General features: G+C 37.4%; 1 protein-coding gene across 18 annotated transcripts in view; it reads left to right on the top strand.

Annotated features, from left to right (window-relative positions):
- Positions 1-16,321, top strand: part of DLG2 (discs large MAGUK scaffold protein 2) — a 1,964,683-nt gene that overhangs the window by 1,410,525 nt on the left and 537,837 nt on the right. For all 18 annotated transcript variants that reach the window (XM_034666214.1, XM_034666215.1, XM_034666218.1 and 15 more), the window contains one exon: positions 7,121-7,245. In XM_034666214.1, the coding sequence (XP_034522105.1) occupies positions 7,121-7,245 (125 nt within the window). The remainder of the gene's footprint in view (positions 1-7,120; positions 7,246-16,321) is intronic.

A 16,321-nucleotide genomic window follows, 5' to 3' on the forward strand; every position in this document is an offset into this window, starting at 1 on the left:
CTTCTTCAGGACTTTGCTTCCTACGCACTCCCTTTTTCTTTTGTACCTTCAGTCTCCTTTGCTAGGGGCTTCTTTCTCTTAGCCCACATACATGCTCGAGTCCTCTCCCTGCCACCCTCCAAAATTTTTCCTCTACTCCTGCCTCCTTCTCGTCAGACACTACCACGTGTCTCTCATAAGAATAAAACTGTTTCACAAAAACAGTAATCTACCTTTACCCTATTACCCCTTTACTTATTATGAGTTCTTTGGCCTATTGTAAACTAGCATTCTCTTTCTTCCTGCTTATTGAAATCACTTCCTCTCCACCTACCCCCAACCCCTGAGAACACTTCCCTCCAGTTACCAATCCCCAAACAGAGCCCTCCTGGTGGTTCCTCAGCAGCAAATGCTAAATTCAACTCCTAGAAATTATAAATAAGTGAAAACAGGCATCTCTTATCCCTAGACTAAGAATGTTATTCAAAAATACATGGATTGTTGGATCACATCTTAAAACATTTTTTTTTGAGGAGGAAAATTTTTATGACGATAACTGCAAGCAAGAGTAGTTAGAAACGTCTGAACGCTCATATCCTTATACTCTAATAATAGGCCTGTGGCCATTCATCTTTTGATATTGCAGTATGTTATAGAATGTGGATGTGAGAAAGACTTTGAATGATTTTCAACAAGTAATGTCTATGAAAAAAGACATCTTTTTATTCTTTGTGCCATTCCAGATTTACTGCCTAAAGTAAAATATCTTCGAAGACAATTTAGAAGATTATTTGCTAACCAATGGACCTTTCTATCAAGTGACATTTTTCTCCTGCCCTATAGCTTGAGGATTACTTTAATTTTTGCTATTGTCTGTTTTAGCCTTATTTGATAGCTTCCTTCTATCTACTTACATTGTTCACTATGCTATGTGTTAATCACTAGTCAAATTTTGCACTAATAATTTTCAGTCCAGGTGTATATCAGAAACTTATGGATTAGAGACTGAGGCATGATGATATATCCAAAAACAACATGCATATTATTTTGTAGTATAAATGATATGAAATAAAAATAAACAAATATCATTGCTGCAGCAGCTGTGCGGAAAATAGACCTGTATATTGATGATTCTTGACAGAGAGTTAAAGCAACATATTGATCCTCCTGTACAGGACTCTTGGAGTCAGTAAAAGGACATATAAAATTTCAATATTATTCAAAACAGGACATGGCTGTTAAAGGTTAAAAGAGTTTGAGTCTTTATCTAGCCTTTATTTATCTAACAGTTTTCAGCACTGCCAATCTAAGCATCCCTTTCCCCACATTCAGAATTTTTAGCTAAATTATCTTTACTAAAAGAAATAACATATAGTAAAAGTGTAGGTTAAAACTCATCAGCAAATACTTGTTGGATGAATAAAAGCATGAATGAAAGAACACACTGTCTGACTTCTATTTTCCCTTATGGTCCTCAACTTGTAAAGACCCCTTTAACAGTACTATGTGTCAAACCAAAGAAAATGAACCTGTAATGATTGATTATCACCCATGTACCAGGATCTGTGCTAGGGATTCTGCTAATAAACATCATTTGCTTTCATCTCTCTAACAATTCTGTGAAGTAGTTATTATCTGCATATTACAGATGAAGAAACTAGATTCAAAGTTAAAAACTTAGCGAATGTCAAATAACTAACAAGTGCAGAGCTGACGCTCAAATCCAGGTCTGAATGGCCCAAATCCATGCTTTTCCTTTAGAAATTTTCTAGAGCACCTGGGTGGCTCAGTCAGGTAAGCCTCTGACTCCTCATCTCAGGTCTTGATCTCAGTGTTGTGAGTTCAAGCACTGTCAAAAATAAAATAAAAATAAAGTTTTTTGAATATTTTCAGATACTGATAGGAGTGGTTTAGACTTTTTTTTTCAAAACTTCAAAATAATGTTTTGTTATTATTATCATTTTTATTATGCATCCACCATCAAATTATTTTTTTTCAACCCAGGAAAGGCAATGTGATATAATGGGAAAAAAATGATATTTGGAGCCTAATGAATTTTATTTGAATCTGAAATCCACTGTTTACTTGTTTTCTGTGTTTAGCTCTTACTTCACTCTTCTCAGCCACAGGGTTTTTCATTCGTTTGCTGTTTGTTTTTTAATATATAAAAAGAAAGACAGAGTATCTACTGAATGGGTGGTTATAAAACACTTAGGTCAGTGTTTAGCTCAGAATAAATATGCAATAAATATTAGTTCCCTGAAGGAATTTTTGTATTTTGGTATTTTTTGTATTTTATTAACTTTATAATTTTCTAAGAAGTCTCCCTCTTAGTTTGAATTATTAAACACTTTTACTATTATTAAGTAGTAATTAATATTTTTCTCATTAAAAATAAGTCATTTATTTTTCATATCTTCAGTGGTGATCATACTGTAATTAAAATTCCATATACTTTTTTCCTCTCACATTTATATAATGAGCATTTTCTGTTGTTATTATCACTACAATTTTAATGGCTCCAAAATAGTCCCACATTCAGATAGATGTACCACTGTATTTTTAACCATTTCTCCATCATTTGGATGTTTGTTTCCAGTTGTGAGTTGTTCTTTGGTTTTGTTTTTAACATTAAAAACAATACTGTGATGAAGCTTTGAACACAAATCTTTGTACACATCTCTGATTATTTCTTTAGGATAAATTCCTGGAATTGAATTACCGGATTAAACAATACTTTAAAATAAGAACTTATAAAAGAATCAAAGAAATTATTTATAAATAGAAAATTCTATAGGGGCGCCTTGGTGGCTTAGTGGGTTAAGTATCCAACTCTTGACTTGAGATTGGGTCCTGATCTCAGGGTCATCAGGGTTTGAGCCCACCTCTCCCTCTGCCCCTCCCCCTGCTCAAGCTCTCTCTGTCTTTCAAATAAATAAATAAATAAATAAAATCTTTTCAAAAAATTCCATAAATGCAGATGATTATGACATTTTATTTTTCTTTTTTGTAACCCTATTTTGGGGGTAATTCTCATTTAGAGAAAAACTTTGAAAGAGGAACTTCTCTGAGAATATTGTATTTATATTTGCAACCATCAGTTAAAGGGTAAAGTCTTTCTTTTTTATTGATTCTTTTTCTGAGAAGAAATGGCATGTAGTACGTGAAAGAGGAAGTGCCATTTGGCTAGGCAGCTGACTTGTGCTCTTGGGGGAGAATCAGCAAATATGGAGGATTAGGAACCAGGAGAAAGAAGGGTTCTTGCCAGCTGCATTCATCAGTCATGGAATCTGCCCAACTGCAGGGGAGTGGCAGCCCCCCCAGAGCTTTGTACAGGGACTGCCCTTACTAGCATGGCACCTCACAGTTGCCATTGACTGGGTCAAGTATCAACACTTGGTTAATTAGCCACAATTCTCAGGATCTAAGGGTGTCAGCCAGGGGTCTGCCTGTGCACATGGAGAGATTGCTACTCAGAACTGAGAGGTTCTGGGGTCTGGCCCTGCAGCTGGCTGGCTCCAGGATGATTGTCAAGGGACTGGAGTGATTCAGCCGTGGAGAACAGCAGGCAGCAATTTCACTGCTACTTGTTATCTGTCCCTCTCTCCACTGAAAGCTGCTGGCTGGTAGCAAAGGCCTGAAAGGGACGGCTGGGAGAGAACAATAAGGAAAGACAGGAAAACACTTTAAATAATTTCCTTAGCTGAAGTCACATGCACATCCTCTAAAGAATCATGGTGACTGGCCAGGCCCAGATGGCAGACTGGTTTTAGCCGAAACACAAAATTTGCCTTTGGAAATCCTTGAGACTGGAAACACAGGTCCAATTACACTCTGCCTCTGCCTACCATTTTTCATTATGGATTTCCTGATCCATTCATTCTTTTTCCTCAGAGTAGATTTGAGGGCAGGGAACGTATATTAAGAGATGCAAAGGCCACCATATTCTCCGTATTAGAGTCAATTCTGAAACAGTACTAGTTGCTAGATTGTCATCAAAGCTATCACTTCAATGATCTATTGAGTCACAGGATAAGTTTTAAAAATGCAATAGTGATCGACTAGTACTACTAAAGCATTCTTTTTTCTTGGTTGGCAAGAATAGTTTTCCTACAAACCTAGGCAAAGATCCAGAAGAATCCTTTAAAGTCATCCAATAAATGCTCATTTCCTTCACATCCAGCAACTAAGCAGCTACTCTATGAGTGAAGGGTCCTCCTTCCCCTCCAGAGCTGCCTATCCCCCCAGTTTGGACAGTTGTGTCTCCTCATTCATCCTTCAGCTAAGTCACAATTGGGATACCTGCACTTTCCATTCTCACTCTTGTAGCCACACAGAACAAAATGGCTTCTACTTGTATATTATATTTCTTCACACATTGTGGATTTTACTGTGTCCTCTCTGTGTCTTCCCTTTAGATCTTGAATATTCTCAGTACGTTTGTTTGTTCATTCATTCGTCAATTATTTACTGAACAATACTATGTGCCAGAGAAAGTACCAAGAAACAAAGATGAATACTACACAGTTTCCTTACTTTGAAAGAAAGACAGACTCATAAATATATAAACTCAAAACAACACAGTGCATACATAGCATAGATAAGCACAGAAATCTTTAAAAACTTAAAAGAGGACTAAATTACCCAGAGCAGAGTTGGAGTGATCATTTAATATTTTCTGTAGCACATGCTGTCTGAACCTTATCTTGGATAATGGGAAGAATTGGGCCAGGCAAGAGGGAGGTAGAAAGTTTCTGGTAGAGAAAGCAGCAGGAGTAAAGGCCAAGAGACGAGTCATAGTGTCAAGTATGCAGGAAAGAGCCAGCAGCTCAGCTGAGTGTTCCTGGGGGTGAAAGTGTAAAGCAAGAAATGAAGAAGATAAGGTTAAGAGCTAGAGAGTGAATATGTTTCTCAAACGGCAAAGTTTTGAGTGCCCTCTCAAAAAATATTGATATTGTCAGGAGAAAGTATTTGTATACCTCCCAGTCTGTGCTTGCCTCTTTCCCTACCCCCTTACTCAGGAAATTATTATCTCTGAGGGGCCAACTCTAGTAAGACCAATATACTCCAATTGATGTTCTTGGAACTAGACCCAAATTACGATGAAGATACTCATCTTCCCATTCCTTCCTTCCAAAACCCCTAGATCTTAGAGAAACTGCTTCATAAGTTACCTAAATACTGTCCTGGTAGCTATATACATGACAATGTAGTTGATATTACAGTGAAAATGAATTGATTACCAGATGCCAGACTACCACTGCCTTTTCTGCTCTTCCTTGGATTCCATGAAGGGAGAAATCATCTGGTCTTATTCCCTTTAGCCTTAGCTTCCCTGTAGCCTTACACATAATAGATACTCAACCAATTCTGGTAGAGTCATCGGTGTCAATAGGTACTTAAAGCCAAGAATAGATTCACTTGCACTCATGGTAAATCCTTATCCAGTTCATTTTGCTTTTTTCATTCGAGCCTTATTGTCTGTGTCTTGGACCTGGCATACCCTTTCTCAGCTCAGGGATTTTACATATGTTCTTCCTTTGACTGGAACATTCTGTCCTCCTCCCCGTTCCCATCTTTACCCCCTTAAAAGTAGCTAATTGCTTTTCACCTTCAGGAAAAGTCCCTATGCTTCCTTTTTCTGTTGGCCACTCCTGCATCCTGTGCTTCCTCTTCATGTGCCTCACCAACTGACATATTCACTGCTGTAGTCCCAGCACAGCGTGGTGTGTAACACATATTAAATAAATTCATGATTACGTGACTGCTACTGAGTCATATCTCTGTTCAATGAGCATTAGATTTTTTCAAAGAAAAAACAGAATTAGAGAAATGTCAGAAGTATAAAGACATGAGATTTTAGTTGTTATGTTTGAATTATTAATTTCAACCTTTCAACATAAATGTACAATTGTGAAATCAGCCCTCTGGAATTTTTATTATTCAGTCAATAAAAATTGCTAAACATTACCTTGACATTTGTAGTAATATAGCTGTCAAGTTATAGCTGATCTTATCTTGACACTGAACTTTTCTGACTAATTACGTGTCTTAATTAATTTTTCTGGATTAACTACTAAATTCTTCATCTTCATCTCTTTTAGCCAAGAACAGAAATTAATCAAGTAGTTGTAAATTTAGTAAGCTATCTTGGTTGTAGTAAAATTAAATATCCAGTGATAAAGGACTGGTTAAATAAGTGATAGTATATGACCTTGATGAAATATTATTTAGCCATTTAAAATGGATAATTATAAACACTACCGAGGTGTATGGATATGGCTTAAAATATAATGTGAATTAGAAAAAAAATCAGAACATAATATGGAAACATAATGTAGCCAGGGGTATGTAGATTAAAGGAAAATATGTAAATAACAAATATGTTAAGTGAATTTGGGGAAGACTTTTAATTATGTCTTACATACAGATTTTAGAAGGTTATATGTACATTGGATGTTAATTACTGTAATCTGCATGAGTAAGTATGAAAGCTTTATTAGAATATAAACTATCAGATTTACATGCCACAGCAGTAACACATTCCTTGTCAATATCTGTTGCAAGTTAAAACCTGTTTATTACTGAAAAAGATCTCACATTTATTATAACTCTAAAAGGGAGACCTGCCATCTGAAGTCAAAGCTTCTTGTTATATAGGAACACATTTATTTGATGCATAAAAGTACTGGAAATAAAACAGCCAAATTTCACTATTCTACCAAATCAATTTTCATGTAATGGTTTCCTTCCATTCTTTTGCATATGGATGTATAATTTTAACAACTGACAATAATGTTTTTGCATTTTTGTCTATAACACAATTTATAAGCCTTTATTTCCTACTTTGTAATGATCATTTTAATTGCTGTATAAAAGAAACTTTTCTTAAAAGCAAAAATATAAGGCTCTTTGAATATGCAAAAAGGTAAGGCCCCTTAAATTCTTACAACACAGAGACAAACTTGAGTGTGTTTTTCCTGACCTTCCTTTGTCTGCTGACAGTGCACTTTATAGCTTTGCCTAGAAGACTGTTATCACCTGATTTCCATTTGAGAAGTAAGATGATAACTCGGAGTGCAAGGGGAATGAGGTTTAGGTGACAGCCATATCATTTAATGTCTACTTATTGTTTCTCCAGGGGAATTCTGGCCTGGGATTCAGTATTGCTGGAGGGACAGATAATCCCCACATTGGAGATGACCCTGGCATATTTATTACGAAGATTATACCGGGTGGTGCTGCAGCGGAGGATGGCAGACTCAGGTAAAGCTCTGAAACGTTAGAATTATTTGGAAAGTAAATCTGCCACATCAGTGAGACATGTTTATACCTTTGGAGAATAATAATTTTACAAAGCTCTGTACTTGAAAGAAATGGCTGTCAAAGCAAGCTTTCTGTAATGACTTTGAAGATTTCTTATGACTTACTAAAATTCAACTAGTATTTAATTTGTGTTTGTTGATGGGCACTATGTCCAACATTCAGACTGGCTCTGTAAGGAGAGTATGCAGATAAATCTTGTGTTCCATGGGGGCCTTCATTCTGGTTGGGAGAAAGAATACTCAGAGCTGGTGAGCAAATAATAAAATGTATGAAAAACAATATCCTGTAAGTCGTATTAGCAAATAAGGCAATGGTATAGATACTGCGTGTATCCTTGGATTCAGTGACCATTTATAAGGACTTTCTCCAGGTCTTTGAACAGAGAGTCTAAAAACTATTCCATAGGAAGACTCTATTCTGGGTCTTAAAAATTAATTAAGATTTCACTAACCCCATAAATCTGAACAAGAACACAGAGGGAGAAAGAACTAGTTATCCCAACAAAGAGAGAAACCAGCTTGACTTGGATGAGGACCCCAACGTGAGGTTAAGTAGGTAGCTGGAGCTCGGCATAGAGTCGTAGCTGCTAGAACCAAGGCCCCCACTCTTGAAAGAACAGAAGACTGAAGATCGTTTGGGGAACTAAGGATCATACACAGGGGACAATTAGTAAATAATATAAAATTCTATCAGAGATCAAAGCACCAGCGAAAAGACACTGTAGATTGGAACAATTAGAAGAGATTTCCCTGGGGAGAAAAGCAAGACCCCGTGTTCTAGTGCTTCTGCTGCGCTGTGAATCTGCTCACGCCACAAAGTTATATATAGAAGTGAATCAATAAATTCTGGCTGAGTGAATGGGTTTTTGAATGAATGAATGAATGAATGAATGAATGAATGAATGAATGGAAATGAAGCAGGAAGGTAAATTACTGAGTAAGAGGAGGGACTCTGCACAAGCCAAGTCTTCTAAGTAAGAATGACTAGCTTACATGGAGCCCCAGTGGAGACTGTGAATGAAGTATCACAAATTCAAGCTTTGCAGCCTGTCCTCAGTCTGCTTTTTTTCATTAAACATCAGTAAGCCAGTTTCCTGTTTTTCTATAAAGCAGCCGAGGACACTTTTGTCCCCAGCCACTTGTTCTGGTTCAGTGATCCCTGAGGACAGCTTGTGGAAGAGAATCACAGGGTTTTTTTTTAGGTGCATCTGCATCTCCTATCAACATGAAAAACATGGGTGACACTCCCACAGGAAACCTCTGCTTTTTGACAGTAGAATTTTAAAACTGAATTGATGAGATTAATTTCTGAGTAAGAAAATATCCATGCTACAGAGTGAACAATTTGAAACAGATACTGTGTAATTCCTGAGTCATAGTGGGGACTGGGTTTGCTAATATTGGATGCTGGAGAAGCACCATTCTGAAAACTTAGAAACAGAGTTCTTGGAAGACAGCTCTGAAATCGGTGGTCCACAATCTCAGCCCACGCCACTCTGCCTAGAATTAGGGGAACTTTCCTCTCTTAGCCAGATTCCAGCTTTAAGTTTGGAATACAATAGCCTTTATGTTAAACATGCTTACCCTATAGTTAAGAATGAAAAGCAGTGGTGACACCATTGCTTGCCAATCTGGGTGGCAGTCTTGTGCCTACGGAGGTAAAAGGAAGTTCTGCTAGAAGCGGCATTCAGTAGTTGTAAAGAAATAATCATAATGCTAGCTAAAACTTGTTGAGCTTTTTACATGTGTGGGACATTATTCAATTATTATCATTATTTCTATCTAATCTAAAATAGGTAGAAATAGAGATGTACATAAACACATACAGTCTTCTAGATACTCACAACATCCATATGAGGTATATACTACTGTTTGGCCATAATATTAACTCATGAAATTAAGGCCTGAAGACTAAGATCACCCAGCGAGCTTTGAATACATCCAAAAATGCATCCTGAATATCACTCGTGTACTCTCTAGACTCTCATTCAAGAGTAGAATCTTCTATGTCATTTGGTCTCTGCCTAAGAACCCCCAAAGGTCAAGTTTTTCCCAATGTTAAGGGACAACTCTAAACATTACAAAGTTGGTTATTTTTCTACTGAGCTACAATTTTCTCTATTCTGACTTCTACCTGTGAATCTTTACAATGGCTTTCTGGAGCCAGGGCTAAGGCCTATGACTGCATATGTGAATATTGCCTCCTAAGGTTGTACAGTGAACAACTTGGAAAACTGAACAGTGGTCCTAACTCAAGCAACCAAATATACCTACCCCCCAACCCACATTGCAGGCTTTTGCTATGTGAAGACAAATATTGGGTAGGTTTCCACGTCTTTGTGATAGATCCTTGCTACTACCACAGAGATTGTTTCCCACCTCACTGCTTCCTGCCATGAACTGGGATGGCCAGGAGACATTAAAGAGATCAATAATAGCAATCAATTGAAAATCTGGCAGCATGACATTCAGTATAGATTTTTAGAATTTGGCAATTTATCTAGTTCAAAATTTACATTTTACAGCTGAGGAAACTGAGGCTCAGAAGAGTGACATATCCTGAGGCATAAATCTTTGAAGGCTCTGGTTCAACTAGGATCCAAATGTTTTGACTCAAGTAATTAACACCATAAGGCAGTGTTAAGGGACAGTAACACCCAAGCCCACCCAAGAAGTCTTTTCTCAATGTGGTGGGAACACTGTTCAAAAATGGGCCAACAAGCTGTGAGAAGTACTTTTTAACTCACCGTTAATGCTTCAGACATGGGAGCGGCACATTACAATGAGCTATGGAAAGATGTAGGTTCTGAACTCTGTATACTAATATAATTGGTCTTGGAAAGTTAGACTCTTTTAGTCACTGTGTTCATGTTCATCTCTATAAAAATGATGATACTCATACCTACTCCACTGAGTTGTTCTGAGGATTCAGTGAGAAAACTTATGTCCCTAGCTAAGTCAGCATATATTAGATGCTCAATAAATATTAGCAATGTCTTCTCTTTTCCCTACCTGTACTCTACTCTCAGTGTCCTTTCCTCTGCTCTTGCCTGTTTTTCTCTTTTTCTCTATGATTTTCTGTTACCTTTCCTCTGATCCCTTCCATCTTTCTTTCAGTCTCCTTTCAGCTTCCACATCTTTCCCTAAGCTTCCTGTTCCTTTCTGTTCATATCCCTTTTTCTCCTGCTTATAACACAGAATTAAAACCAATTTAGAAACAGGTATGGTACTAACAAAAGTTCTATGATTCTGTTCCTGAGCTTATAATACAATTTACTGAACCTGCTATGTTTCCTTCACTTAAAAAATAAGCTCACAAACTAAACGTGGTTATGTTTTACTTGAAAAATTCTTTGTTCTTCCATGTGAGTTAGAGACTTAAAATTTTTAAGTGTGTCTTTTCCACTATAAATTACATTTTTGAAAATTAAATAACACTAGAAATGTATAATGAAGCCCAGGCCCAGGAAAATGAGGTGATGGGTCTGCCCCCAAAAGAGTATAAATTTGTACTCAACATTAGTGGATATATTATAATCATATCAACAATAGTAATAGCAGAGACCAACATAGTGCTTCAATGTGCCAAGCACTTTTCCTGGCACATTAACTCATCTAAAGTGTATAACTACTCAATGAGATCCACACTTTTCAAGTAAGAAAATCTAGGCACTGGAGTACCTCAGTGGTTCAGTCAATTAAGCTTCTGACTCTTGATTTCAGCTCAGGTCATGATCTCAGGACGGTGAGATCTAGTCTGGCATCTGGGAGATCTAGTCTGGCATCTGGCTCGCCATTCAGTGGGGAGTCTTCTTGAGATTGTCTCTCTCCCTCTCCCCCTCCCCCACAAGTCTCTCTCTCTCTCTCAAATAAATAAATCTTAAAAAAGAAAGAAGAAAGAGAAGAAAGAGAAGAAAAGAAAGAGAAAGAAGAAAGAAAGAAAGAAAGAAAGAAAGAAAGAAAGAAAGAAAGAAAGAAAGAAAGAAAGAAAGAAAAAGAAAGAAAGGAAAGAAAGAAAGAAAGAGAGAGAGAGAAAGAAAGAAAGAAAGAAAGAAAGAAAGAAAGAAAGAAAGAAAGAAAGAAAAGAAAGAAAATTGAGGCACTGACAGGTCGAGTAACTTGCCCAAGCTTGTTGGAGCCAGAATTTGAACCCAGGCAGTCTGACTACAATGTCCATGTCTTTACTTTCTAAGTTATGCTGGGGGAGAGCAGGGAGACACTTAAAGACACACTGTAGTAGGCAGCATTCTAAAAATGCCACTCCTCAGGTTCTAATCCATAGAACCAGTGACTATCATGAGATATCACTCCTGTGATTACTCTGTGTTATGTTATATGACACAGTTGACCTTAAGATAGGGAGAATAGTTTCAAATGAGCCCGATCTAATCAAGAATTTTAAAAGTGGAAACTTTTCTCTGGCTGGTAACAGAAGAAGAGTTTCAAAATGTGTGATACTTGACCCTCTGTTGCTAGTTTGAAGACAGAGGGAGGAGGCCATGTGAGAAAGAATGAGAATGGTCTCTAAAAGCAGAGGGTCTTCAAGCAGACAGCTAACAAGGAAGCAGGGATTTCTGTCCCACATCTGCAAGGAACTGAATCCTACCATGACCACAGGAGCTTAGAAGAGGACCCCAAGCCTCCAGATAGGTAAGACTGTTGCTCAGCTGACATTTGGATTTTGGCCTGTAAGAATCTAAGTAGAGATTCCAGCCACACTGCACCAGAGTCCTGACTTATGAAAACAGTGAGCTAATAAATGGGTGTTGTTTTAAGCTGCTAAATTTCTGGTAATTTTCTAAGGAGCAATAGAACACTAATACATACATCATTCTAGGAATTCCAAGTTCATTGTAAAAACCCTTCCTGCATGAGCTCAATCACACTCAATATAACGTAAGTGTGTTGGCTTAAGACACAGATGAAATGAGAGGCGATTCTCTCCCTAATAACTTAGACTCCGAAGTGAGCTCAGGTCTCAGGGGTTACCCCAGATGAGAGTTGTAAGGGAAAGAACTTATTATTTGGAGTTGGAGGACCTGGATTTCAAGTTCTACTTTCTAGCTGTGTGGCCTTGAGACTCTTTTTAAGCTCTCTGTGCTCCACTTCACTCACTGGTCAAATTGGAGATAGAAGCATAGATCTCAGGAAGCTATGGTAAGGATTAAATGAAATAGTGAGCATGAAAGAGCTATATAAAATTCAAAGCCCTGAACACAGCTCATTCTGCCAAGCCAGCCATTTGACAGCATGCTAAACTTGAGCCACAGGTCTGTGACAGCCAGGAAGGGACCTTTATGGTAGAATTCTAAAATAACCCCCAGTGACCCACATCCTTTATATTCTCTTCCCCTTGAGTGTGTAAAGAACCTGTAAGTATGATGAGATATCACTTTCCTGATAATATCATTTTATATGGCAGAAGAGATTTCACAAATGTGATTAAGGTCCCTAATCAGTTGACTTTGACTTAATCAAAAGAGAGATTATATTGTGTCACCCTAACCTAATCCAGTGAGTACTTTAAAAGCCAAGAGATTGTCCTGCTGGCCCAGACAGAGCAGACTTCCATGTTGGGAGAGGCTCTACGGAGGGCACCTAGTGGCAAGTACCTGAGGGCAGCTTCTAGGAGCTGAGAGTGGTCTCCAGGCTACAGCTAGTGAGATGGAAGACTTCAGTGATACAGCTAAATTCTGACAATAGCCACATGAGCCTGGAAAAGGACCCCATGTTCCTGAAAGGAACGACATCCAGCCGACAAACAAAACACAACAAACAAAGCAAACCTTGACACCCTGATTGCAGTCTCATGGGACCCAGACTGAAGAAGGGTCACACTAAGCTGGACTCACCACCGCAACTCTGAGATAAAAAAGCATAAGTTTGTTTGGAACTTTAAAATTTGTGTTAATTTATCACTCAGCAAGAGAAAACGAATGTGAACACTATGGAATTCTGACTCTGAAAGTTCCTTATGGCCAGGCTGCAGAGTGGCTTGCTCCTTGCAGGCCTCTGCTGGTGGGACCACACTCTGAACCTCAGAAATACTGAGCAGGCCTCACAGCTGGTCCCAGGCCCTTCACACACCTGGAGGCAAGAGGCCAAAAGCACAATGAGAAGCAAGGGATAAATCAAGGGATGGACCAAGGTTGGAAACAGGGAAGAAACCAGTGTCCCAAGGGGAGAGACAGTAGAGATCTGTTTCATCTGGTGGCTGGAGTTGTTAGTCTAAGCTAGACTGAGAGAGAGAGCCAAAGCTATAGGGAAAATGGGAAATGAAGGCTAAATGAAGAGGCAATGCAAGAAAGCACATAGTGGATGAATTTCTCTGGACAGTGATCTTTTCCCTATGCAACCTCTTTTTAAATATAACTTATTGTGTGTGTATGTTTGAAGATATTATATTTATCCTTTGTGATGTATATATAAAATGCAGAAGAGTTGACAAAAATTAAACAAAATGCAACACACTCATTTTTAGACTACTCAGAGTCAATCACTATTAACATGTTTTGAGCATTTCTTTCTGGGTTTTTTTTTTTTTTTGCTATTTTTTAGACTTTTGTTTAGATCATGTTCTATACATTTAGCACTTGTTTAGCTTCACACAACCTTATTTCATAAACCTTTCCCTAGATAATTTTTTGAAAAATCTCTACAACTATTTTAATTGTTGTTTAATAATATATTTACCATTTACATTGTTACATTGTTTTGTTCCGTTTTTCAGTATTTTAAATAATTGGAAATCTTTTAGAAGACATTGTTGACCCTGTTTTTCAAAATTTCCTTAGAATATATTTCTAGTAGTAGAATTTCAGGACCAAAAAGTATTAACATGTTAAAGAGTTTTGATACATATTGCTAAATTTCTCTCCAGAGAGATCCTACTAAATTTTGGTTCTACCATCAGTGTTGGAAAAGGCCTGTTTTACAGTCTGTTGTCAGTATCGCATGTGCTTACACATATATAATTTTGGGCTGTTTACTAAGGTAAACAATGGTGTATTTCCTTGCTTTACTTTGCATCTGTTTGACAGTTAACAGTAAGATTGAACTTTTCAAAAATGTTACTATTTATTTGTATTTTTTCTTTTGGAAGTAGTCATTAAAATTTGGTAACATTACCTATCTTTAAAGTAAGAACATTTTGGAAAGAACATTAGGTTTTCTTCCAGAGCAAAACAGATACATGTCCATGCTTTGGAGAATGATTTTTATTTTTACTCTTGTTTCTAAACCATAAAAATGCCCTTTGTGTGGCTTCAAGTCCCTGGATTGCTGAGGACCAATATTGATCTGTCATCCTGGGGAAGAACTATCACATGACAGCCTCCGTTTGGCGATGCAGCAATGACATTTTACACAACAGTGCATTTATTAAACCCATCCACAGCACAAAAGCAGCATGTAGTAGCAGGCAAAAAAGATGGTTGCTTGCCAATTTCCTGACAAGTGACACAATTTAATCTTTCAGCCCTCAGCACAATAATTTCTATTCCTAGACAAGATGAAAAAAAATAAGTTTTCTTTAAATCCGTTGCTTCATTTGTTCCTTCTGTGTCTGTTTATGGGTAGGGCTGTCTTTGTCCTTATAAAATCCAAGACAACATACATGTTGATTTCAAGCAAGAATAATATTGATCAGACTGAGGTTTGAAAATATCGATCAAAGTTGAGAGGTCAAGGATTGAGGTTTCGAGAATATAACTCTCACGTATACACCACAGCATTGTCCTTTTGGCTGGCATTTGGTAAATCACTCTCTGATTTTTTTTCATTAATTCATACCCATTAACTCACTAGTGATCTTAAAATAAGAAAATAAGGAGAAAGACAGAGAGGAAAGGGAAGAAAAGGAGCAACGGGAAGGAAAAGAAAGAAGAAGAAAAATATGATCATTGGGAGGTAAAGACAACATATAACTTGGATATGGAGAAGACAAACCTAGACTTAATATTTTCTGGGCAAATGAAAAGCACCAAGCAGAGGAAAGAGAGCAACTTCCAAGCATCACTTATACCCAAGACTGACTTTCAGATTGTTTAAGGAAATAGTAGATTTTAAGTAAGTACACCGGCATAAGAGATTGCTAAATTTTTAGATTGCTTGTCCATATTGAACTTTCATGAGTTTGGATAATTGCAGATTAAAACCTAATGAGTCACCAAGATCAACCTATCAATTTCCATCATAACCCAACTGATTACTGCATGAAATGACTATGATGGTGCTACATCAAAGACAGACTCTCAGTGTCTTCAAAACCAACTGAACTTTTCTTTCATTATTGTTTTGAGGGTAAAGCAGGACAAAAATCCAGCTGTTACCCTGAACAACATCTTCATAAGAAGCAAGACATCATTATTCAGTGCAAATGATACCAGTGCCCACCTTGGAAAGAAATATGATGTGGGGGATGTCAGTGGACTCATTCTTATGGATTATTTCCTTTCATGTCTGTCTACAAGAATGAAAAGGGGTGAGATGAAACAGCCCTGTGTCTTTTGATTTTCTCTATCAATATTATCAGCCCTGAATGTGTTGACAATCTGTTAGACAAGAAAAAAATCACTTAGCAAGTAGTTCCATGGTGACTGGTAATGATGAGTCACCAACAATTTAGAACTACACAGGAACATTTCTAAGCAAGAAGAATAATTTTAGCTGTAAAATTGGTAGAGTACCAGGTACCCATGTACAGTCTTTCATAGCTGGAAAGGCATCTCCAACAATTTTCCTATTTTGGTCAAGTGTTATGTAATCTAATAAGAAAAACCCTTCAATTGGTTAAACAAAATAGCCTTATGGCAAACATGCCCCCCTTTTTTAAACAAATTGTGCCAAGACTTCTTGATATCTGCATGCCAAAGAATTCAGTTGGGCCCCCACCTCATACCACACACAAAAAAATAATTCTATGTCAATCACAGGAGTAAATCCTCATGAGTAACCTTTGAATTAGGTGGTGGTTTCTTAATATGTCAACAAAAACAACAAAAGAAAAAGTAGATAAG

The sequence above is a fragment of the Ailuropoda melanoleuca genome, chromosome 8 (assembly GCF_002007445.2).
Source record: "Ailuropoda melanoleuca isolate Jingjing chromosome 8, ASM200744v2, whole genome shotgun sequence".
NCBI classification, from domain to species: domain Eukaryota; kingdom Metazoa; phylum Chordata; class Mammalia; order Carnivora; family Ursidae; genus Ailuropoda; species Ailuropoda melanoleuca.